The 27,153-nt window shown below is 37.9% G+C and overlaps 1 protein-coding gene and 1 long non-coding RNA gene across 3 annotated transcripts in view; both read left to right on the top strand.

Moving 5' to 3' along the window:
- Positions 1–27,153, top strand: part of LOC149502419 (uncharacterized) — a 141,812-nt gene that overhangs the window by 104,729 nt on the left and 9,930 nt on the right. The gene's annotated exons all lie outside the window — the stretch shown is intronic.
- On the top strand, positions 1,449–20,937 carry LOC149502420 (calpain-7). 2 transcript variants are annotated; one of them, XR_016323465.1, is made up of 13 exons: positions 1,449–1,766; positions 2,922–3,064; positions 3,575–3,701; positions 5,534–5,841; positions 7,872–8,048; positions 9,735–9,881; positions 11,286–11,513; positions 11,966–12,210; positions 12,917–13,119; positions 14,585–14,790; positions 15,892–16,121; positions 17,399–19,947; positions 20,399–20,937. XR_016323465.1 is itself a non-coding variant. In XM_089729421.1 (12 exons), the coding sequence occupies exons 1-12, from the start codon at positions 1,556–1,558 to the stop codon at positions 17,541–17,543; spliced, it is 2,370 nt and encodes a 789-aa protein (XP_089585547.1). In that variant the 5' UTR covers positions 1,449–1,555; the 3' UTR covers positions 17,544–20,287. The 2 variants fall into 2 exon arrangements, 1 of the variants encoding a protein (XP_089585547.1); XM_089729421.1 differs by lacking the exon at positions 20,399–20,937 and having other exon boundaries at positions 17,399–20,287.

The following is a 27,153-nucleotide window of genomic DNA, read 5'->3' as shown; positions in this document are numbered from 1 at the left end:
TGCACAAATGTGGGAAAATGAAACGAAGCCGTTGACGTAACTTCTAGGGATCCTCCAAAAAGTCCATTGAAAAAATCTCAGTAAATGACCACCATTTTACTGAGATTATATTTTATCTCATATCATCTGATTTCGTTTAATTTCATCCCAGTCGATTAATGGCTCAAATTAATCATTTTCATTTCATTTCACTCCATATTATAATTTTTCTTAAAAATAAGAATATAAATTAAAATAAGACATGAATTAAAAGTCTTAGTTACCAGATCATAAAATCCCTTTAAAAAAACCGCCTTTCGCACCAACGTGTCTATTCTGAGAGAGTTTAATTTAAAAACTAGACTTTGCACTACATACCTTTGTAGGGTGTTGGAATTCTTCGGACATATTGCTCGTAAAGAGGGTCACAATCTAGAACAGCCGAATTCAGCCGATAGTGACAGGCAAGGTAAATGGCAAACGTCCCAGAGGACGCAGTCCCATGAGGTGATCGGACCAAATACGATCTTCTCTGAACATCAACTTCCACAATGCCTTTCGTGAATATGAAGCTAAGGATCGCAGCAGATGGAGGGAAATCGTACGGGAGAAACTGATGCGGCGGGGAAGTCACGACCCTCAGTAATGAGGAAAACGACGCGAGAAGGGATCTATGATATTACTTTTTGAATGCTTGTTGATCACAAAGTTGTATAGCTCACAGGTTAGTATCTCAAATATTAAGTGTATAATCAATGGGTTAGTAGTTTGTGGCGAGCTAATAAGTAGATTGTTATTATTATTATTATTATTGTTTGTGTTTGAGTGTATTTGGACTTATTTTATTGCCGAATAGGTTAACAAGCATACGGCTCATCTGATAATTGATTACCACCTGTGCTCATGCACGTCAGCAACTCCAGGGCACAATAAAGCGACTGCCGATTAGTGCCGATGAATGGTGTATAATTTATGTTAATGATTAAATCAGCAAATGTCAATTAAAAACTATCTAATATTACTATTAATCGCATTGCCTACAGCGAGTGTACCGAGAATATTGTCATCTAGACCACGATGACTTCAAAACTCATACTTCAACTCTCGGAAAGAAAAAATGCGTTCAAAATTGGTATTTCCCAAAAAACAATGTCAAAGTATCCTGGATTTGAAAAATATTTTAAAAATATTTTTTCTGAAATTCTTGTATCGACACTTTTCGGCAATAATGCTATAGAGTAGTATAGAGTGACGCCATTTTTGTTGTTATATTTTGTTAATTTACTGATTTTTGGTTTAATTTACCTCATTTTGCCTAACTTCATTTAAATCAATTTTAATTGATTTAATAATTTTTGTTATATTCGTTCCTTTTCTTTTTCTACCCAACAGACTTAATTTCTCTTTGTTAGAAAATACTGGATGGTATGAGCTGTGACTCTTTTGCCACTCAGTCAGGTATCAAAAAGTTAAAGGAACAAAATTTTGATTGATTGAATTGATACTTGATAGTTTTTGTTTATATTTACTTAATTTAATTGCACTATTTTAAAGTTTTACAAAAAAATCAAGACAAATGTCTGACCTAACTAATGCATCGGAAGCTGCATCTCTTGCTGTGCGTTTTGATGTCGCAGGAGAAACAGAAAAAGCTGCAGAATGCTATAGAACCGCTGCAAGACTATTAGATCGAATTATGGATCGTCTACCACCAGAAAAACAAATAGAATTGAGATATAAAGTCCGCGAATATCTTGAAAGAGCAAATTTATTACTAGAAAAAACAGGTAATTTAAAGCAATTCGGAAGGAAGTGTATAATTTAAAATGCATATCTTATGATATATATTTCTCTTGTGGTGAGTCACCACTCCGTTCATTAAGTACAAATACCTGACATTGAACATTAAAAATATATAGTTTTAAATACCAATAATGTAGTAATTCTTCCTATTCGTACACTCTTGACAGAGTGGTCGTGGTCATGCATCAGTCGGATCCTGCGATACCGATGCTCTCGCGATGCGACGCCATGTGGCACGATGTTTCGCAGAGTGAGAGCAAACATTTATGTTGGAGTGAGTAACAGATTTTATGAGGTCGGTCCAACGTGTTGGAGATCGTCCGCGAGATCTTTTGCCCTCGACTTTGTATATAAATAATGTAGTAATAGTACTATTATTTTAGAAGTAAACACAAATACACAATTTATAGGTAGATACCACATTTTACATAAATACCTATAATCTATGCAACTTACAAAACCTAAACCAATCAGATATTTACCCGGATACAAATTAAATCAATTGACAAGCTAATTGGTTAAATAATGATTCTTAATCAGTTGTTTAAATGAATTTAATCAGGAAGGAATTTAATAAAACTTTGTTGTTGATAAAGTAAAGAAGCTTAATTCTATGAGAAAACTGGTCTTGCATTTGAAGGATGCATCATGCGGAATTCAGATTGCTTGCTTTCCAGAGAGCAAACAAAACAGTGCCCGGGCTTATTACAATGGACATTTATATCTCCTCTGCCCTGAAAGGCAGAAGGAGTCATGTCCTCAGGGTAGGAACCAACCTGTTGCTGCTGACAGCCGTTGTTAAGATTTGGGAAGTGCAAGAAACTACTTCCGGAAGTGGTTTTTTATTTAGAAGAAGTAATCCTCACAAGATTTAATTTAAATAAGTGGGGGCATCTCTGTAAATGAGGTTAAGAACTTTTTGTATGTTGGTTCAAAAGTGTGCATTTTTGGGGTACCGACAATGGAGGTCGTTCTTTATGAATTATAAGGGTTTCCTTGAACAATCCTACGTTACAAATGATGGGTAGTATCCTACCATATTTCTCTGTCTCTGACCCCATTTCCACATGAAATATTTATGCACTGAATAATTAACATTTTCCTCTTTTTATTTTTTGTTCATCAATCTTTATTAACAGATCGAACTCAGCAGGCTGAAGTTGAACGTGCAGTACAACAGTGCTTTTTCCTAATGGAGCAAGCATTAGATGCTGATAACGCAGAACAAACAGATTCGGCACTGAATCTTTATATGCAAGCTGTTGAATTCGCAGTTAACATTGTAAGTAATATCTAGTTAATATAGTTTATAGCGATAACTTTATAAAATGTAATATGAGATAAAAATACCTATCAAAGGTACTGTTGTTTGCCTGAATGTAACCATTAATAACTTGAATTGATAATTTTATGTTGTAGCATTTTTATTCAGTTTTTATAAGTTATAGACGTAATTAAATCTACTGTTACGTATATAGTATGTTTAATGTTATATTGAAATTCTTAATACTCCAGGTTTCTGAAAACGGTAATTACCACAATACTCAATAAGCACTAGTTTCATTAATGACGAAAAATATAAAGTATTTGGAATTTCAGTAATAATAAACTGATAAATATATGTTCGAGATGAAACTGTAAAAGTAGTTTTAATTATGTTATGCTTAGGCTTAAAGTGACAAAGTAATCTCAAAATAAAAGGGCAACACATTAAAAGTTAAAGCTTTAACCAATACGGTAGTGTGATATGAACCAGAACTTTTTGGCTTTGATACAATGTTAATTGTTGCAGAAAACAGATGACACAGATGTGAAAACAAATTTGAAGAACTTAGCAAAAAAGGCATTAGATAGGGCTGAGCAAATAAAAGATTTAAAGAAATTAAATTCCCTGTCTATATCTAAACCAAAAAATCCACGTAAGTTGTAGATTTTATACTATGACAGTAATGTGTTTGGCATTCATAAAAAGCTTTTTGACATAGTTTAGAAAAGTTGTTATGCAATATTGTTTAGAGCAGGTGCTTCCAATTTTTTTAACTCCGTGATACACTAACATACTCTACTCATTCGTGACAACCTTACATATCATGTAAAATTTTGATAGTTGAAGTAATTTTTTGTCCTGCCTATTTCTTAGTAGCATAAGGGGTTATTTCAGCTACGTCCGGACGGGTAGGTGAGCTCATGGTTTCAACCTCAGAAAATTTGCTAACACTAGCCCTAGCAAGAGCACTGCTTCAGAGTCTACCACCGGGCTTGAAGTAAAATTAGGGTGTGTAGGTACATTTAATTATAGATCATTAATCTACATGTGATTGTAGAGGCTAGATCTAGTAAATAGTTGTAAATTTTTCCTATACGTGCTTCACAATTGCAATTCCCCAGGTCACCTTAGATAGTAATGCCTTTTTGGGAGGCTGAACGACAAAGGGAAGATCTTCCACCGAGCGGGTGATATTGCTCGGTAGACCGACGGTCCAAATGTTGTTGTTCGGAACTTGTATATATGCGCTTTATCTTGAAAATGTCGTAAGCGAGATTCAGGCATCTGTCAATTATCTTGCGTTGTATGATGGCTACCCGCCACATCACTCCCCTCCGAGACCGGAGGTCGTGTCATTTTTAGTTAGCGTTGTCCGTGCTGAGATTAGCTTGCAAGGGCCAGTGCTGCTCGAAGCCTGCGGTGAGTCGAGGCTGAGCTTGAATGCTGCGTGCGTGTCGCCAGTGCTGCTCGAAGTTTGCAGTGAGTCGAAACTGAGCTGAATGCTGCGTGATTGTCGCCAGTGCTGCTCGAAGTCTGCGGTGAGTCGAGACTGAGCTTGAATGTTGCGTGCGTGTCGTGCGTAGTCCATGTGATGCAGAGCTGCCACGCCGGAGATGTGTGACCCCAAGCGTTGATGATCCGGTCGTGGGCTGCGATGAACTGTAGTGTCGAGATGAGACAGTGAAGTTGCGTGCCGTAGGACCAGGAAGCGCGGTGAGTCGGCTGCGATGGTCCTGTTGAGGCTGCGATGCTGGCTTGCTGTGGGACGACTGTCAATGACTTGCTTTTATCTGCGAGAATGCGGGGATTGTGGTAGCCGAAGTTCTTGATGCGCTGATGATGAATCAGAAGGTTGCGTGTTCACATCACGTCGGAGGTCACCAGTTTGTGAGGCTGAACGACAAAGGGAAGATCTTCCACCGAGCGGGTGATATTGCTCGGTAGACCGACGGTCCAAATGTTGTTGTTCGGAACTTGTATATATGCGCTTTATCTTGAAAATGTCGTAAGCGAGATTCAGGCATCTGTCAATTATCTTGCGTTGTATGATGGCTACCCGCCACACCTTCCTATTTCTGCCGTGAAGCAGTAATGTGTTTTGGTTTGAAGGGTAGGGCAGCTGTTGTAACTATACTCGAGACCTTAGAACTTACATCTCAAGGTGGGTGGCGCATTTACGTTGTAAATGTCTGTAGGCTCCAGCAACCACTTAACACCAGGTGGGCTGTGAGTTCGTCGATCCATCTAAGCAAAAAAAAATCGTATTTGTGAATCTCATGATACACTTGACAAAGGCTGACGACTCACTAATGTGTGTGCACTATGATACGCTAGAAGTTCTATGATAAGAATTTTTTCTTACAGTAATAACAGTAATATTTGAAAATAGCCCAAAATATTTTTATATTTTGGGCTATTTTGAAATATTACTACTATTTTGAAATATTACTGTTTTTGATTAATTGTTACATTAAAATTTTACAGCTAAAATACAAAGGGAGCAGAGTGTCCACTTAAAAGTCTCAGGAAAAAATGCTATTTATACAGAAGAAGAAAAAGAAGTGTTACGTACAACTTCGAACATTAACAACAATTGCTTTCTACCATTCATGGATATTGATTTGTCTGAGAGATTCCAATATGCCATACCTTTTGAGGATAGAGCCAGTGAACTGAAATTATCGGCGAAGCAAGCTCAGGAATTTGACTGTTGGATTCGTCCGCATGAGATTTGCACCAACCCAATGTTAATTGTAGGAGATCGTATTGATTGTTTCAGTATTAAGCAAACTGTAAGTTTATTAATTGTAATACTTCCATTTTGAGGCATTTTTAAGGCTGATATCACAGTATAAACCACATAGGCAATAAGTTTGGATTCCATTGTATTGTAGGAGTGGGTGATATAAATCGTATCTAGATTCAATATCTATATATCGCAGCAATATCGTTGAATCCGATATCGCCCCGCACGAAATCTATATATCGATATCAGCCGATACACGATATTGCTCGATGTGATGCGCATCGGCATATCGTACCGATTCGTGAATCGAAATCTATATATCGATATCAGCCGATACACGATATTGCTCGATGTGATGCGCATCGGCATATCGTACCGATTCGTGAATCGAAATCTATATATCGATATCAGCCGATACACGATATTGCTCGATGTGATGCGCATCGGCATATCGTACCGATTCGTGAATATCAGCAATATTCGTTTGGTTCGTATCGAATCGGCCAGAGTGAGTGAGCGCACGATAGGGATATCATGTGATGAATGAAACAGAAACAGGCATTATCCATACAATTGTAAACCTTATATTTAAGTCCATATGTCTGTAGATTATTCTTAGCGTATCAGCAGGATACAATTTAGGAAAGAAGTTTCAACTTTCGACCCTAACTTGAATGCAGTATAGCCTATTTGCATCGTTCAATTTAATTTCACGCGCTTTGACCTTGAACTAGAATTTTTGGACAAGTGTTTATAAATACTTAAAAGTTTTTTGTGTTTGATTTTTAAAGTACACATTTTTCTATTTTTAGTTGAATCCACATAATTGAGTTTATTTCTTGTGTTTGTATTAAACTTTTGAAATCTACACTCTTTTGGTAAATTTAAATTAAGACACAAAATACTAAAAACTTAAAATAATGTAGCCAGTAAGCCTGATAAAAGCATGAAGGAAAGTTTTTTTGATATTTTTTTATTTTCATGTTCTTTTTATTACTTTAAAATCATATTATAAACTGATATCAGAACACCAACCGTATAACGTTGACTTCAATCTATATCTACTACGATATTATATCAGCGTATCGTTTCACATCTCAAATATCATGAATCGAGAAAATCTACTAGCATCTATCAATGCCTGCCGACCGAGAGGGCTGGTGGTCGTGGCGCCGACGACCGCCGGTCCGGCGTCCCGAGGGGGAGGGTGATGGGAGAGATGTGCTCCGCACTAAACGCTTCACTTTCCCCCCTCTGCCTCTTCATGAGTTCTGTCTCATGCGAGGTTTGGACGTTGGTTGTTGAGCGACAGGAGGTTTTAGTCAGTTCGACTCTGACATGCCCCGCCCTCCATCCCCAGTGGAGGGCGGAAGTCCGGCGATTTCCTCCTGACAAAAAAAAAATCAATATATAGATTCAGAAAATATATAGATTCAATATCCGATATTGATACTCGATATATAGATACGATTCGATACACGGCAAAACCGATATTACCCACTCCTATTGTATTGGAATATAAGCTACTAGCTGTACCCGTCCGCTTCGCTGGGCATTTAAAATTAACATTATTATTTCTCACCCCCACAAAGATTCTCATCATTAACGCCCCCGCAACTGGTGTAGGGAGTCCAACACTCATATAAATATTAGCCTATCCATTAAGTACATGTAGTTTCTACATGGATACCAAGTTTCAAGTCAATCGGCTGCATGGTTCAGTAGTTATAACGGAACATTTGTAAAAACCACTGTAGATTTATATATTAGTATAGATGTACCTCCGTGCTTAGAAAGCGGTTCAACCTATCAATGCATATTATTAGACGTGTTCAACTATACTTTTACTTGGAAACGATTAAAAAGTCGAATGGTTCTTTCTTGCTTACACCTCATTACTTCATATATAGGATGTTTCATTACCTTACGATAGTGCCATTCAGGGCTGTCAGTATATTAGTTTTATAGCCACTTATGTTCTAGATTATTATGAGATTAAATAGATACATACAGATTCACTGTTTTAAATGTTATCATAATCTTTGACTATGGCACATAAATAATGTTTCATTTCAGATAGTATCTGATTGTTCGTTCGTCGCTTCTTTAGCGGTAAGCGCGTTGTACGAGAAGAGATTTAACAAAAGCATCATCACATCGATTATTTATCCAAAGAATAAGAATAAAGTTCCGGTTTACAACCCATTTGGGAAATACATGGTGAAATTACACTTGAATGGGGTCAGAAGGAAGGTGAGTCCATTAGTTTATCAATAAAAATAAAATGGTTTTTTTTTAAATATTTAAACTGTAGTTGCATTAATCTTGATGCTTGGCAGATGAATCACGAGCACATAACATAATATCGACGCTTGAAAGGCAAACGTGACTAAGCGACAATGCGTGAACTTTACAGTAGACTAATTTAAAGTTGAAATACCTGAAAAAAAATTCTATTTTAACGAATCTAGCTGTAGGATTGAAATGATTTTAATAGACCTAGAAATATATTTTTTTACGCATCGAATATGGTATTTGCCGATCATTTATGTATTTATTGTCGCTTAGTCACGTTTGCCTTTCAAGCGTCGATATGCTGAGTAGTGATGTTGAAATAACATATTTTCCATTACGAAATTCCATTTCATTAAGTAAAAAGGAAATATTGAGAGTGAAAATAAAAATACACATACAAATACTGGAATTTGATTTTATCAGACAAAAGTGCTACTGCTTACAGTTCAAATAATTATTACAAAATATAGACCACGAAAACTTTAAACTATTCGAAACATGGTAAATAATAAAATTAGAATAACAACAGTGGTTTATGTTTATGCACCATACCGCCGGATCGGAAACGCGACCCACTGAGAAGATCCGGCGAGAAACTCAGTGGGCTGTGTCTGAGGGTTAATTTACTCGTCGAGCCCTTCGTCGCGAGCGACGGGTTCGACGAGAACGGTGACCGGTGCTTGAGGTACCTAAAAGCACCGTTAGTGGATCGGGAGGATCCGAAATGACGTGTTTGGGGCGACGTCGACTGCTTTCCATTCTGTCCGCAGGATCGGGAATGTAGTTACCGGCGGCCACGATGAGAGGGTTCTCATGTCGTGCCGCTTTATCGAAGTGGCGCATCGACGCCGACTGCAGATACTTACTGATGGACTCTAAGTCCAGGTCGTCATGGTCGACGTTCCTGACGAACCACGGGGCTCCGCCGGCTATCCTGCAAAAACGGGATTGAATGATTTGGAATGATTTTAAGTTAGTGCGGGCCGCGTGAGCGAATACTACACTTGCATAGGTCATGACGGGGTCATGGGGTAGAGGCGTCCTAGTATGAAGGCGGCACGGTCTCGTACCGTCTTTAAGTGGGAGCACTGCTCTTGCAAGGGTCAGAAAAAAAAGGGTCAGTGTTAGCATCACTTCGGTTTGAGCCCCGTGAGCTCACCTACTAGTTAAGATTACGCTGAAATAGCCTCTCAAGGCCATCAGATTAGGTAGAAAAAAAAGAGTGGTGATTGGTACCCGGAGTCCGTTGTGAAGTATGAAGTATCAGATTTGTGTTCATAAACTTCAAACCAGGTTTAAAAAAAGGTTCAATACTTTGCGGAAGAAATGAATTGCTGCTCGTTAGTCTCGCTAAAACTCGAGAACGGTTGGACCGATTTGGCTATTTTTGGTCTTGAATTATTTGTCGAAGTCCAGAGAAGGTTTAAAAGGTAGATAAGATAAATATGAAAATGCCCGGAATTAAATAAAAATAAACATTTTGTTTTTCCTTTGATGTGTCCCCGGTCGGACGGATTCCTTTTGTTTGTTTTAAGTTTATTTTATACAAAAGTTTAGGTCTTTTGTTTATCGATTGAGGCACTACGAAGTCTGCCGGGTCAGCTAGTCACTATATATATATTTTTATATTAGTAATTATTTCAGGTCATCATAGATGATCGTCTGCCGTACAGCCGACAACGCCGTCTGCTGTGCTCGTATTCAAGTAACAGAAATGAGTTCTGGGTGTCTCTGCTGGAGAAAGCTTACATGAAAGTGATGGGAGGATATGACTTTCCCGGTTCGAACAGCGTAAGTCTATAACGGTTTGATCTCGTGTTTTTTATTGTCATCTATATATTAATACGTGAAGCATAATCATAATAGTGTACAAACTTACAATTCCAATTAATTATACCTAGTCGAATTTCGACTACTACGGGACCTCTAGTTACATTAAATTGCTGCACGCTAAAGGTCGTGATAGATAAGTAATAAGTAAATTTTCACCGAAATCTTTATATTAATACGTGAAGCAAAAACTTTGTGGTACTCCTTTTTACGAAAATTGCGCGAACGGAGGAGAGTATGAAATTTCGCACACTTGTAGAGAATATAGAGAAGGAGTGCAGAATGTTAATATTTTTTTTTAAATTATGCATTGAAATACATTAAAGCAATAAATAAAACATTACACACACTACCATGTATTTGACAAACACACGCTTAAATACTATTTGTTTATTGCTTGAAGTCTGTGGTCAAACTGAGAATAGATTAATATTGTTTGTCTTTAATATTATTTGTCTATAGTGTAGTTTTGGCGAAATCTGTGGAATATGGAGTGAAATGAAATGAAGATGATTAATTTGAGACATTAATCAACTGTGATGAAATTAAATTAAATGAGATGAGATGACATGGGATGAAATATAATCTCAGTAAAATGGTGGTTATTTACGGAGACTTTTTCAGTTGGCTTTTTGGAGGATCCCGAGAAGCTACGTCCAGCGGCTTTGTTTCATTTTCCCACATTTGTGTACTTTCACAGATATTAAAAAGTTAACAAACCACCGTTATTACACATTTCGACCTGAAGAAACACTAAATAGACAAAATAAATCAAATCACACAACTGTACTCCTCGCGTTCCCGCCAAAAATCTCCCATGACAGATTATTGGTTGACAGTTGACGTTAAGCTAAATTTCAGCGCGTTCATTATAACAGGAAGCTTACCTCTAAATTGTTAGTTTTTATTTTGGAACGAAGTTACTTATGGGACGATGCGGAGGGGTACCCTAACCGGGAAAAACATCCGTAACGTAAGATTTTTATTAGTAATGCACACAGTGTACGACTTAACTTTGTAATAACGTACAAATTAGTAATGCACACAGTGTACGACTTAACTTTGTAATAACGTACAAATTAGTAATGCACACAGTGTACGACTTAACTTTGCAATAATGTACAAAAAATAACATATTTTTTTATCATTCATTGACCACGATCTCAGAGCGTTCGTTGGCGCAATACACTAACTCTTATGCAAACAACCGTGAATGAAGTGTACCACAATAAGTTCGCACGTTACTGAAACCTCCACTTTCATTTTCTTTATACCTCGCGTAGAACTTAAAATTAATATTTTTATAATAAGGAATTTCGTTCCTATCCGGTGTCCCACGTCACTACACATCTATTTTAAATACAGAACATAGACCTGCACGCCCTGACCGGCTGGATACCGGAGCGGAGCGCCATAAGGAACAGCGACGAGGACTTCAACGCGGACGCGCTGTACGAGACGATCCGGACGCGGCTGGAGCGCGGCGACGTGCTGGTCACCGTCGCCACCGGCCCGCTGTCCGACGCGCAGGCGCAGCGGACCGGCCTCGTGCCCACGCACGCGTACGCGGTGCTCGATGTACAACTTGTGAACGTAAGTGTAGGGCTCACGTTACACTAGTTGCAATACTAAACGGTATGGATGCTGTTATTATTTTGAGACATGGGATCTAAGTCTCAACTAAACAGTCTAACGGTGGCCCCACCCTTCAAACTGGAACTGGTAGGACGTCTTGTGAGTCCGCACGGGTAGGTACCACCGCCCCGCCTATTTCTGCCGCGAAACAGTAATGCGTTTCGGTTTGAAGGGTCGGACAGTCGTTGTAACTATACTCGAGACCTTAGAACTTATATCTCAAGGTGAGTGGCGCATTTACGTTGTAGATGTCTATTACAAGCGCAACGTGTGAATGTGTTGAACGCGAGCTACATTGTGTGGAGGGGTGTTAGGTTTTATTTTCGTTACGGAATTTCTTGATTCGGTCAAATGCCGCGATAAAAGATATGCAATCGCTTAAAAGAAATTAGCAATGTACTGTGATACAGGGCGTGAAACTGCTGAAACTGAAGAACCCGTGGTCGCACCTGCGCTGGCGCGGCAACTACTCGGAGCTGGACGCGGCGCACTGGACGGCGCGGCTGCGCGCGGCGCTGCGCTACGACCCGGACAGCGCGGCGCAGTACGACAACGGAGTCTTCTGGATCGACTACGCCAGCATCCTCAACTTCTTCGACGTCTTCTACTTGAACTGGAACCCGGCGCTGTTCCAGTTCACCTACTGCATACACCAGTGGGTTTGTTACTAACGCACTCTCTCTCTCAGCTCGACACACACTGTATACTTATACACACTTATACAGGGTGTCCCGTAATTAGTGGACCAACGGGGAATGCGGAATAGAGGGAAATAATATGTAAGAAAAACACTTCATTTTACTGTCGTATTGCCGTATGTTTTTATTGAAGTGAAACTTCTAATGCGACTTCCAACAAGGTTGCGTTAAACGTTTAACTTCATTCAGTTAACTTCACTTATTCACGAACCCGAATTTGCACGCGCACTGTTTTTTTTTTCTTGCTAGGATGTTTGAGTATGAAATATACGACGTGGTCGTGCGTACCAGTTGCAAGAGTGGGACATACATACCAGATTATTTATAGCGTAACAAAATTATGCAGAGCGATTTTCCATCCGCACGCCCGCATTTTGGAGTCGATGACGTCATAAACAGTTTTATTACGCGTCCTTTTTTGTTACTTAACAATAATACTCACTCTCACACCAAATTTCAAAGGCGAACGGCTCGTTCTTTTCTTACATTTTTTGATCGCAGATATAATAATTAGTAATGTGAAAAAAAATCGTTTTTTATTTTTATTTTTATATTTTTTTTAGTAATTATATTGATATTTAACGCGAAAACGTCTATCACAATAATTATCACAAATTAAAAAATGAATGAGTCATTAGCGTTGAAGTTAAACGAACGTTCCAGAAAGTGGGACGCCGGTAACGGTCCGGCGAAGGACGCTTACAACATCGGCGACAACCCGCAGTTCTCGCTGCAAGTCCACGGCAAGGGGGTCGTGTGGCTGCTGCTGACCAGGCACATCACCAACATAGACGACTTCAGGGACAACAAGGAGTACATAGCGCTACTCGTCTACAAGAACGAAGGGAAACACGTGTACTATCCGTGTGAGTGTCTCTTTGCTTTTCTATATATCTCTCGGCTTCTATAGCGGACGGTGACCGCTGACCAAGATGGTGACTCTTCAAGCCTAACTATACTGAGACCTCAGAACTCATATCTCAAGGTGGATGGCGACATTTACAGCTCGTTCACACATGGTCTCCGTTTTACTAGTCCGTTTTGTCGGATACGTTATTTTTCATCGATGGAGCATGGAGTTGTATGAGCGACTTCACATCTGGTACATTATACAGTATACAGTAAAAAAAAACGGTCCGGTAAATTATGACATTCCGTTTTGTCATCGAATACTGGATGAACGGAGTACGCATCCGTCATGTTTCTGTACAATTTAACCGGATAGAATCTGTGCGGGGGTGAGGGGGCCGGCGGGCGGTGCAGCGAGACAAACAAGTTTCATCCTGCTAGAATACTGGTACTGGTGGTAGGACCTCTTGTGAGTCCGCGCGGGTGGGTGCCACCGCACTGCCTATCTCTGCCGTGAAGCAGTAATGCGTTTCGGTTTGAAGGGTGGAGCAGCCGCTGTAACTATACTTGAGACCTCAGAACTTATATCTCAAGGTGGGTGGCGCATTTACGTTGTGGATGTCTATGGGCTCCAGTAACCACTTAACACCAGGTGAGCTGTGAGCTCGTCTACATATCTAAATATTAATAAAAAAAGAATAGTTTCAGCTTACTACGAATTTGCTTGTGAATATCGTATCCAGTAATGACGGATACATTGAACGTTATACAATGCCTATGTGTGAACAAAGCATAATTTTTTCTCGTATTCGTTAAAATGGGTACCGTCTACACGGAGACTATGTGTGAACGTAGAACGTTGTAGACGTCTATGGGCTCCGGTAACAATTTAATAAATAAAAAACCTCGTTTCAAGAATCATTGGAGTTCATCGGAATGATCTCTGGCAATGCACTAATGATTCATGAATGTTTAAGGATGACCTCCCCTCCGATATCCATGGTGGGATGGGGATATAAAAAAAGCTAAACGCTCCCTGATTCTCTGCCCACTACCGTGAAACTTTTTAGTTTCTCACGTTATTAATTTTTTTTTTAAGAATTACGGTCTGGTAATGGTGACCTTTTAGCCAAGTCTTATAATATTTTCTTCTCATATTTTGTTACATTTTGAAAAATGATAATATGAAATGAAGTTGATTAATTTGAAACAAGATGAAACCAGAATTGAATGAAATAGTGATTATTTACGGAGGCTTTTTCAGTTAACTTTTCGGGAAGAAACCGAAAACCCACGTGTAGCGGTTTCGTTAAATTTTCCCACATTAGTCAAATTTTACAAATGCTAAACAGTTAATAAACCATCGTTGTCACACATTTAAACTTAAAGAAACACTAAATTAACAAAATGAAACACGAGTCCAGTAAAAGTCGTTTATACTAAGAGACCTTATGTGTTATTTATGTGTTTTTAAAATTTCAGACGATCCTGAGCCCTATATCGACGGAGTAAGGATCAACAGTCCACATTACCTCTGCAAGATCATAGTCGGGGAAGGCAGCGCAGATCTCTACACGCTGGTCGTCGCACAGTTCGAGAAGACGAAAACCATATACTACACATTGCGTGCGTACGGCACGTGTCCGTTCGCTTTATCCAAACATGAACCTTATCCTTATGTTAAAACGGTATGTATTGCTTTGTAGTTATATTGTATAGTTACGTCATTGTGGGCAAAATATAATACACGTATTAAATAGTGTTTTGTTATGGCTTTTTTACGTAAACAGCTTCACGGTCTATATGGTATCCAGTGGTCACTGGACCAAATAGGCGTTACTAATTGAATGTTGTCAGCTTGAGACGTGAGGTCGATGTCTCAATTGCAGCGAAAATGACTGATTAAGTGTCGAGATTTCGTTTTAAACTTATCCGCATTTCTATGGTACGGGTAACCTTTCTATAACACGGTATTTTACAGCGCGGTTCCACACTAACACGAAAAGAAAAAATCCTCAAAACCCTTTTATAACGCGGTACTTCTACAACACCGATAACGAGATTTTTGTTTAGAATTATTTAGAAAATTACGTTATGCACTATGAACACACAATACATATATGGGAATAACCGAATTTTCCCGCTCATTTTTTATGTATAATAGTTTAAAAAATTCATACAAGAAAAATTACTCGTCCTTTTTGTACTACCTTCTAGTCTCATATAACACGGTTTCGTACTTTGTACGTTGTAGATTTTTGTTTAAAGTTATTTAGAAAATTACATTATGCACTATGAACACACAATACATAATTATATGAGAATAACCGAATTTTCCCGCTCATTTTTTATGTATAACTTAAAAATGTATAACTTAAAAAGCTTAAAAATCCATACAAGGAAAATTGCTCGTTCTTTTTGTACTGGCTTCTAGTCTCATATAAATCATCATATTATCCAAAAAGTCCACCATTTTACTGAGATTATATTTAATCCCATATCATCTCATCTCACTTCATTTGATTTTATAATATCATTTTGCATATAAAAAAGTTTTCATTAAAATTAAAACAAGACTTGGTCTTAGTTACCAGGTCATAAAATTCCTTTAAAAAAATCGGTTGTCTGTAAAGTCGGTTTCCTGACGATAGTTGAACGTGACAACGTCACAAGAAAATACGCCTCAGAGCGAGGTAACGCCGCATGAGTCGTGTTTTTTCGCGCGTGCAGCCGGCTCCATCGAATTATAAGACGTTGTCACGTCAAAAAAAAAAAAAGTTTAACCGCAGCTGAAAGGCGAGTGGTCGGGTCGGAGCGCGGGCGGCTGCGAGAACCACCGGCTGACGTACCCGCACAACCCCAAGTTCGCGCTGGGCGTGCCGGACGCGCGGGCCTGCAGCGTGCTGCTGCAGCTCAAGGGCCCCAAGCAGTACCAGCTCGGGATGGACGCGAAGGTCGAGGCGCTGGACGACCCGAACGTCACTGCACCCTTCCTGAAACTCACTTCTGGACCGTTCAGGTGGGTTAGAGTGAGAGTGAGAGTGAGAGAGTGAGAGAGTGAGAGTGAGAGTGAGAGTGAGAGTGAGAGTGAGAGTGAGAGTGAGAGTGAGAGTGAGAGTGAGAGTGAGAGTGAGAGTGAGAGAGTGAGAGTGAGAGTGAGAGTGAGAGTGAGAGTGAGAGTGAGAGTGAGAGAGAGAGAGAGAGAGAGAGAACAGCCTGCTGGCAATTAACTTTGATTTGTTACATTGGAGACGTCAGGTTAATTACTGGGGTGGAATCGGAGATAGGGGTGTGATCGCAATCGATTATTCGTAAGCTTGCTATCGATTCTTTCTTTTGGAGACATCAATGCGATCGCATGCATCTCTGTGATCACCGTGTTTCCAATCTACAATTATTTCAATAATCATAATTGATTTTGTTGTAATTTAATAGTTAACATACAATTTAATATTATCCAACCAAGTTGTGTTCTTATTTCGAGCATAACCTTCCAAATAAATGACCACGAGGACACGTGATGACTGGGAGGAGCTCAACCCGTCATATATATATGTCGGAGACGGTCATTAGTTTGGTAGCAAAACGAAACGCGGCATGTGGTAGGACCTCTTGTGAGTCCATCGGCTAGGGCTTTGTCGTAGCACGAAGTTAGCCGAGTTCCGACGATACCGCTATCGTGTTGTCACCTGTCGGGAAACATTTTTTTTTATTGCTTAGATGGGTGGACGAGCTTACAGCCCACCTGGTGTTAATTGGTTACTGGAGCCCATAGACATCGACAAAGCAAATGCACCATCAACCTTGAGATATAAGTTCTAAGGTCTCAGTATAGTTACAACGGCTGCCCCACCCTTCGAACCGAAACGCATTACTGCTTCACGACAGAAACAGGCAGGGTGGTGGTACCTACCCGTGCGGACTCACAAGAGTAATTACGCAAATTATAATTTTGCGGGTTTTATTTTTATAACACGACGTTATTTCTTCACCGTGGAACTCAATCGTGAATATTTGTTGAGTACGTATTTCATTACAAAAATTGGTACCTACCTGTAGGATTGAAAACCGGTGGTGCATCGCTCAACACGAAGGCATATTTTTTTTTATATTGCATCAGTCATCGGTCTTTAATAAGTATACCAAATTTCGAGTTAATCCGACGTTTGAAGGGGGTCAAAATCATGTTCAAAGATTCCGTTATAAACATACATATTAACATAGATACATACGTCTGAAGCTAATAAGAGCGCGTTCATAAAATTAATGAGTTCGCGTTTTTCTCGTCGTCTGCAGATCGGGTTTCGTGGTACTCGAAATGCCGAACCTACCGGCCGGTAAGTACGTCGTGACGGTATCCACTTTCCTGCCCGGGCAGGAAGGGCCCTTCATATTGGAGTTGAGGTCCACCTGCCCGGTAACATGCGAGCAGCGCGATTAGAAACGCCGCCGTCTCATGAAGATGGAGGATCGGCATTTTTGACCTCACATCGACAACACTTGGCCCGCTGTATGTAAAAAGAAATTCGATTATAAAATTATGTTGTGACATCAAATTTTAATAATTTTGTATTAATAATTTTAATAATAATATAAATTTTATAAATAGTATTTTTTAGTTAAAAATTCTTGTTGTGTTTTGGATTAAAAAGTTCGAATGTAACATCATAAAATTATATTTTAAAAATGGCCGTAAATAAGCTTGACATAATATGTATATATAATATTTTTTTTATTTTGGGGACGAAAGTAGAAATTAAAATTTCAAATAATAAGGTGTTGCCAATTTCGACTGTGTTGTTATACGACGTCGAATCGTGTATTTAAAATCCAATATGTCGCATATTTTCAAAATATATTTCATAACTCCTTTTAGTTGTAATTACATAGTTAATATTGTATGTAATTCGTTCATTAGAGGTAAATATTAGGGTATATATGCAATAACAATCTCTAAAAGAGTCTTAGGTTAAATATCAAAAAAGTATATAATATTTTTCTATTAAATAAATGTATTGCAAAAACAAGACCGTTTGCCTCGCAAATTAAAAAAAAAAACATATCTCGTATAGTTTAGTGACCTTTCGCTTAGTGATTTTACTTCAGAAATATGTTCGATATCCCAAAGCAAAATAAAATAAAAGATTAATAAATAAATAATTCAATGAATTTAATAATATTACTTGAGATACTTTGAAATATATGAAGTACTAGTAAAGCCAAGTTCTGAGTGCTTAGTGTGAGTTTTTTAACATTCTCGATAGCGTAAAAGTTAGCTCATATTTTTGTATGGAATGGGATCGTTTGCGTACGTTTGCCGCTAGGGGCGCTGTTCTAACTGCATACAAAATTGGCTTAACTTTTATGCCGGCCGTAGCGCCGTCAGACATTCATTCGCAAACTTAGCGGCTGTGCAAATGGGTTCGGTATACAATTTGCGAACCCGTTTGCGCTTCCTCCTACACTTGCTTATGAATATCTCACGGATTTCTCTTCTTTTTTAATTCGTCAATAGAACATTGAAGAGAAAAAGAGTTTTTAATTCTTTCCTGGGCGTCATTAACGGCCATTCTGTTGTTATGGGATTTCTTTTGAGGGTCCCATATTGTCGATTGATTTTGCAGGAGTTCGATGAACTCCATCATCTTGGTGTTGTTCCAATGCATGATGAAGGTACGCTACACAGTAGACGTCACGGACAATGAAAATGGCGAAACGATCGTTACCTTCGCAATCGTGGGCGCAACTGGTCACACGAATGTGTGGGAGACTACGCGAAGAATCGCGGTTCGCGCGCTTTGATGTCCGTTAAAAACCGACACAGCTCGGAAAACCGCGAATGCAGCGAAAACTTTGCATAATCATTTGCAAATGTCGTCCTACACTTGTGGGTTTGCGTATTCGTGCCAATGTGAGTGACCGGTATTACGCTATCAGGAACGTTAAAAAACTCGCACTAAGCACACTGATATTGTTTATAGTTTCCGAAAAAAAAAAAAACTGGTTAATGCCGAACGAAACTAGTCAGAGCCGGCGGTAACCGGTTTTTGATTGGAGCCGCGCTAATGTCGCTTTTTGCATTCGCCTCGAGTCGGGCGCGGAACTAATTGCGAGTTCGCATGTCGCTCTCGCATAAAATTAATCGGATCTTCATCAGTGGAACGCGTGCGGTTCTAAAGTGTGTTATAAATACGTGAAATATGAAATAACTAAGACGTTTTCATTAAATAAATATGTATGGTCAAGTTTTGTGTCTCATTTCAAGGAAACAATTAGAGAAATAGACGTATGACGTTATTGTTCCAATTACGATGTTTTGTCTAATTTCAAATGCGAGGACGGATTTATTTGGTACTGTCGGTAGTGTTTCTTTGTTTTTTAAGTGACTAGCTGGGCCCGCAACAAAACGCAATGTTAAATTAAAAATCTAAAAGCCATAAGACGATTCAGAAAGCTAACTACGTAAGGTAATTTTAGGTGAACACACATACATACGTACATTATCATTTACTTAAATAGATTTCATAACAATTCGACCTATGGTTTAACTTCAGATACAAATCACCACTGCCACCAGCGCCACCTATCCGCCACTAAGGTAACTTTGTTCGTCTAAGTGGTCATGTCGTCCTTTGTATTTGTACAAAGTTTCATATCAATAAAACTAAGGCTTCTCGAGTTTTAGGTGAACATACATACAAATATATATTCTCTTTTAAGTATATAGATATAGTAGCATAATCTCAATTAAATTTGATACGCAACTTAGATAATGTGTTTGTGGATATTCCGCATGTAGCTAATGTACCCTACATTTGCTACACGATTTGTGAGATCCAATATAGGTGGACTTTTTGGCGGGAACGCGAGGAGTGAAGTTGTGTGATTTGTTTTATTTTGCCTATTTCGTGTTTCTTCAGGTTTAAATGTGTAATAACGGTGGTTAATTAACTGTTTAATATCTGTGAAAGTGCAAAAATGTGGGAAAATGAAACAAAGCTGCTGGACGTAACTTCTCGGGTTCCTCCAAAAAGTCCACTGAAAAAATCTCAGTAAATGACCACCATTTTACTGCGATTATATTTCATCCCATATCATCTCATTTCATTTAATTTCATCCCAGTTGATTAATGTCTCAAATTAATCATCTTCATTTAATTTCACTCCCTTTTATCATTTTCCATATTTACCAGGTCATAATATCCATTATAAATATCCAATATTATCCAAATTTAAGTTTAGCTGGCAATAAATTCTAAATTCAAATGTATTTAAATTAAAAAATATCCAATATAGGTATTATGTTCGCGTGTGCTCACGATAGTGAATATCGATCGTTTAATTTTGAAATGTGATTGTAATGAATTTTTAATTTAGATTTATTTTAAGTTGCTAATTTTACTAATCCGATTAAAGAGAAACCTCTATTAAGAAATGTTGACTACATAAAATATACATACATATATACAAAATCCAAAGTCTTAAGTTTACAGAAAAGGTTATATGAATTGTTTGTAAAAAAAGTTTTCGAGATTTCAGTTACAGTTTTTTATTTGAATTTTAATATCATAGAACCCTATTTTTTTATTTTGTACTGTTGCTTCTATGTGACACTTAACAGTTATGACAACATAACATGTGAAGAATTTTATGCTTTAGAATTTATTAATTATATTGAATAGGTTATTATTATGAAAAAAAAAACAATGTTGCTTTATTTGAATCTGCTTCATGTATGCGTACTGTGATAATATTAAATATTTTTAAAGTTTTAAAATCACAGAGTTTAATTAATTTTTATTGTTTTTAAGACTTTTAATAAATGTTTCTGCTGAGATTTGCGTTTTATTTCTTGTATTTAAAAAATATCCTTACACACCTTTTCACGCTATTCTGGCTGACGCTTTTTGACGGGAATGCTTTTTTGTTTATTTATAATAATGCTTTGTTTCTTTCCGTTTGAGTTCAATGTCTTAATGTCGGATTTTGAACCGCTTAGTAAACGTGAAAATGCGCTAATATGATGAAACAGAATGAAAGCGCTCTCTGTTTGCTCCAAAAGTAAATTGAAGTCTCAGTAAATTCTAAGAAAAATGTGGCCAAAAGGTCGAGTACCAAATTTCCGTAAAAAATCATATTTTTATCTATAACAAGGTTAGTGTCAGTTCATATTTGATTGAAGTTTGGGTAAAACGGATTTTTCGCAGTGATTTTTCGTATTCGAATCCACAATCCATCCAATTTAATAATATACATATTAAAAGATTTAAATCGCATCTAAAATTAGAGTAGGACAACTTCGCGCGCGCTTCAAAACGTTTTTTTTTATTCTGCCCTACCAATGAATCTTTTCAGCGCTTTAAGATCTCGTAACATGAATGCCCAGTTCTTTGTAATTGAAAGTCAACCACCCACTTGACTTGCGGTAGCTACTGTGGCTTATCAGAAATGCTGGAGAAGTCGTCGTGGCCTAAAGGATAAGACGTCCGGTGCATTCGTATTTAGCGATGCGTCGGTGTTCGAATTCCGCAGGAAGGTATAAATTTTTGTAATGAATTACGTACTTAACAAATTTTCAATATGACTTCCACGGTGAAGGAATAACATCGTGTAATAAAAATCAAACCCGCAAAATTATAATCTGCGTAATTACTGGTGGTAGGACCTCTTGTGATTTCACACGGGTAGATACCTTCACGCTGCCTATTTCTGCCGTGAAGCAGTAATTCGTTTCGTTTTGAAGGGTGGAGCAGCCGTTGTAACTATACTTAGACCTTAGAACTTATATCTCAAGATGGGTTCCGGCATTTACGTTGTAGATGTCTATGGGCTCCAGTGACCACTTAACACCAGGTGGGCTCGTCCACCCATCTAAGCAATAAAATAATAATAATAAAAGAAACTACTGTTAGAAACTCACGGCCAGTTGAGCCCTCGAGTTACCAGTCTTGGAAACGTTCAAAAATATTCCGGACTGCAAGGAATTATAACTAAAAAATCAGAGAGATAGCCAAGCCAATTTGGTCACGGAACCTCATACAATCCGTAAAAAATCTTACTACCATTACACGTTATAAATAAAATGAACCGTCCGTATTTCGTAGTCTTATAATCACAGCATCCAAAATTCGCTCGAATCATGTTCCCTTAAAATCAATACCAAACCCAAACCCATCCCATTCAACCACCCAAACATCAAACCCAAAGCCCGTATCAACTGTCGCTAATCATAAAACGGAATTATTGACGGAGTACATAATGATTTGTAAAATATGCTTCTATCACAATACATATTAATTGTAATGATTTTAATGATTCAAAGTGAATAATAAATAGAAGGAATGACATTGCACCTGGTACTCAAAAATAAATCTCTGGGGACTTAGACAAATTAGCTTGTAGATACGTACACACAAGTTTGACTTAAATTATCGAAAAGTCACATGGTTTATCCCAAAACCTCTGGATAGTCAGACCTATAAGACACTGAGTCGTTACTGAAACCCATAGAGTTCACAACGTGTATGAATTCGAAATGTCAATTTTAATCTTGTACGTTTTTTACGACTGAAAATGATTAATATATATTTCGATTAAATTAATAAAGTCATTCATATAGACCAGTGATTCTCAACCTTTTTTTTGTTGCGGCACATATTTAACGATTTCAAAATTTGGCGGCACACAAAAAAAAAAGATAAAAATTATTTACTTACTACAACATAAATAGTTAATCAAAAATTTTTAATATACGAAATAAACTAAAATATGTATACTATAATTTTCTTTTTTGTGGATTTAAATATTTATTCATGTTTAAAATATTTTTCTTTTAAAATGATATAATTTAATAATATTAACATTATTATATATTCGCAAAATTTGGCGGCACACAAATGTGCCGCGGAACAGTGGTTGAGAATCACTGATCTAGACAATCTAGAGTGTATCATTAATACGCTTTTATTAGCTTCAGACGTATGTATGTTTGTAATGGAATCTTTGAATATGATTTTGACCCCCTTCAAAACGTCGGATTAACTCGAAATTTGATATACTTATTTTAAATGATAGGTATGCGATTTTCAACTTTATGTAAAAGTCTGGTGTACTGGATCTTGACACATTTATAATAGCGATAAGACAACATTCAAGGAAGTGCGGAAAGACGTTTAGTTTATTATCGAAAATAAGTCGAAGAGTTGGAAATATGGCGGTGTTTTAAAAATTATTAGTATCTTAAAAAATTGTTAATAATTTCCTTGCAAAAAAATATTTTATCGTTAATCAAATGTCTATCAATATTAAGAAAAATCGAAATCGTAAATTGATCATAAACTCTATTGTTTCGTCTAAGCCTAACCCGAAACATTCTCAGTAATATTTCAATTTTACTAGTGTCCTTGTAATGTATTCGTGATGGAATCGAATGTGCGACGTACATAACATGTGACTCAGAAATGGAAAATCAAATACTCATTAGGTAGCGAGCCCGGTGTCATTGGATTATGAACCTTATCTTATTGGGTTTGTGAACGTTATGTATCTTCATATGGTGTCGTCTTTGTAGGTTTGCCCTAAGTTTCAGGCGACAAATTTTAATAGTTTATTAAGAATGACCTGATTATTGAAGTTTTCTCAGTAGATAGGATTCTGATCCAGTGGTAGATTCTGTGAATTCTGCCCTTGTTAGGGCTAGTGTTAGCGAATTCTCTCAGGCTGAGCCCCTGAGCTCACCTGCCCGTCCGCGCTTAGCCGGAATAGCGCCTCAGGCTACCGGCGCGGCGAATAGATAGGGAAAAAATGAACTTTAATGTCAGGATCAGAATTAATGATATTAAAGTAATCTGGAATAAAACAAAATTGAAAACTATATCGAGAAACGTCGAACGCGTCAGGTGAACTAATAAAAGACAAAAGCAGTTCAAAATTCACACGGAGAAGCAACAGAATGTCTTTCGTTATACAGACAGACGGATGATTGGACGACAGTTTTCACGAGTCATTCCTAGTGGCCACATTCTTATCCTACGTAGGAAAATGTTTCCCCATGCCTCCTCCTCCTTGCGTCGGTTTCCTCATTACTGAGGGTCGTGGTCATGGCCTTGAAATAGTTTGTTTTTTGTAATGCACCGCCATCTGTTCCTATCTGCAGCTGAGTGCAGAGCATCGTGCATTGTTGTATCAAGGGCTGCACGAATCTGGTCCGTTCAACGGGTCTAGATCCTGCCTCTTGGTCGCTTGCCCTCGACCTTTCCAGTGACCACCAATTTCTCCAAGTTGTCACTGTCTTTCCTTGCAATGTGGCCAAAGTATTCAAGAATCCTTCGCAGGCAAATGGTGAGGAGTCTAGTCCGGACTTTGAGGTTGACTTTCCCCATGCCTACCTAACTCTAATTCTTAACCTTTTAAACAGGTACTGCCATTTTGTTTATTTATCGGCACAAAAATTCCGTATTCCATGTTGAAAGGTATGCCAACTTTTAATAACTTATTTTTGTCTTAAGTCGTGCAACGGCTCTGAAACTATGTTCGTCTTGCCAAAGATAAATTTCTTCACAATAATTATCAATACCTATTGTTAAACATAGCACGTTGGTAATCTGATTAATTTCGCTTTTGTTTTCACTCACTGGCATGTGTTTATTTTAATATCTTAAAAGCAAATCGAGGTTTAATATTGTTACGCCGGTAAGAGTAACGCCATCTATCGCCGAATAGTCGAACGAATATCGAAGGATCTAGTAGCATCTAGAACGCTCGAGAAGTACAACGTCATCTATTATCAGATAGCCGAAACACAGTACTCAGCTTTTGTGGAATATTCTCGATGATTCTAGGGATTTTGTCTCGACTATAAAAGCGTTGCAGAGATGGCACGCAGTCGCACCTGAAGCGAAGCGGAAGAAGCGAATTGAGAGTTTTAAAGTGTTTGTTGAGTGTTTTAAGCGTTCTAAATGTTGAATACAGTTTTTAATTGTACGTTGGTGGAATTTTATTTATCCCGAACCCCAGCGCGTAACAATATATCTCGTCTGTATCTCTTGGTGGACTCAAAAAAACAATTTTCTGTCGTGCGGAGGCCGTTACGTTACGTTGATTTAGTGTAGGAACGAGATGAATATATATCAAGTGTCTTATTAAAACAGAATAATCGCTATGATCGTGTTAAAGGAAGATAAACGCTTTGTTCTCGCGTATTACACCATAGGCTCAAACATAAATATTTTATAAGGGTAAGGTTTCAAAATTTAATTTAGCCGCTGTGTGTGCTATCTGTCATTGTTTTTCGGACCGTAATTTTGACGACTGAGCCAAGGTATATTCGAGTATATAAAGTCAACTTTCGTTATTGTTAGTTCGGATTATCCCACAGCCGATAGGGTCTCTTGGGAATTAACAGTTTTGCGAACGTAAAATTTTAGGGTTTGTTTTAGTTTCGGCGTCTTTTAATATGAATACAATCATAATAATTCGTATGTTAATATGACGTGTACTCTATGATTTTTGTTAAATAAATGCAATGTTTATTTTATTAAGCCTTTTTTGTCATGTTCCTTCCATTGTCCTTATTAATAATTTTATTGACACCGCTCGTTATTTTCTTCGTCCAGTCGTATCCTATCCGCGACCATTTTCGTATAATCCATCCAATAATGTCTTCAGTAATTCTCATTTAATTTTTTTAAAGCATCTTTAATTTAGTTGAAAGTAGACGGTAATGTGAGGAGGTGGTGCCCTAAAAAAGACTTCGATGGACTGTGTGAGGATATGCGAGAGAAGGACGTGAGTGCAGAGGTGACGTATAATAGTCCTAATTGGAAAAAAGAGGACATGCCTCACATAGCAGGATAAGCGCTAAAGGAAGTTTTAAAAGCAACAGTCTTAATGAAGAATATGAATAATCACTATCCGCGTTATACTAAAATGTACGAATCAGTAAAGGAATATTGTTTTACATCTAATAATAGCATCGTTAGTTTGCTACGGTGTCTATTACGCCGGAATCGGCAATTTGTAGGAAACGTTGTTATTTCGTGTCTTCTAATTATTGCAAAGGGAGTATTTCTTCCATCGAGCCGATTTTTTTGCTCGGTAGATTGACGGAATCTGTTGTTTGAATGTTTGTATATTTGCAAGGTTTCTTTGAAATTATCGTTAGCACGATTCAAGATTACTTTTAGACGTACTATATCCGCTGATAGCCACCGCTTCTATTTGATTCCTTTCTCAGCTTCGAGAACGCTTTCCTTACAGCCTGGTTTATTAGATTGTCAAATAAACTTAGTTAAACAATACGGCAAAGGCCAGGGCTCGTCGTGCCTCTAACCTCGATTCTCGCGGGCTTTTCGAAGTTTTGATGCAATTAAGTCTTAATTATATTTACATTGGAGACTGCGATGTTCGCTTTCACAGGTGGAATTGTGTTGAAGTTTACGGAAAATACGTTTAATAACCTAGATAATAGAGACAATTTTGTTTATTTTGTTACTTTAGGGAGCAAATGAGCAAGAGCTTCTATTTGTATTATAGCTTTGGTAAAACATTTTCTTTGTGCCGCATGATTGTGGCCATGTTAATAGTTTACTCTACTTCGCGATTAATCTAGTGATTTTTTTTTTCTTTGGGATTCGAACACCGGTGCATCGTTAGATACTAATGCACCGAACGTTTTATCCTTTAGGCCACGACGACTTTCGTATGTTTGTGATCAGGGTATTAATGTTAATAGCTTACTCTACTTCGCGATTAATCTAGTGATTTTTTGTTACTTCAAGAAACAATCCGCAGATCCCAGCCGTAGCGTCACTGAGCCGCAAAATGACCACGGCCGGTGGATTCGTATTGAGAGATTCGACGGTTTCACATCAGCGGGATTCGATTTCATTTTGTGAGTTATTTGGTATTCGGGTCTTGAGTGTAATTATTATCTTTGTCTCGTATGTGTTTTCGGCATCTGTCACACCCGGGGAGAATGCAAGAGTGCGGCCGTCGAAACCTCTCTATGAATAAGCAAAGAAAAAAATATTTCAGAGATACCCTTTTCTCCC

This window comes from Bombyx mandarina, chromosome 08 (genome assembly GCF_030267445.1).
Source record: "Bombyx mandarina strain Sakado chromosome 08, ASM3026744v2".
NCBI classification, from domain to species: domain Eukaryota; kingdom Metazoa; phylum Arthropoda; class Insecta; order Lepidoptera; family Bombycidae; genus Bombyx; species Bombyx mandarina.
This window is presented reverse-complemented; position numbering and strand designations above follow the sequence as displayed.

Coding starts and splice junctions, on each gene's coding strand:
- LOC149502420 (XM_089729421.1), top strand. CDS start 1,556: ATGTCTGACCTAACTAATGCATCGGAAGCTGCATCTCTTGCTGTGCGT. Junction 8,049..9,734: donor TGAATGGGGTCAGAAGGAAG/GTGAGTCCATTA, acceptor TAATTATTTCAG/GTCATCATAGATGATCGTCT. Junction 9,882..11,285: donor ACTTTCCCGGTTCGAACAGC/GTAAGTCTATAA, acceptor TTTTAAATACAG/AACATAGACCTGCACGCCCT.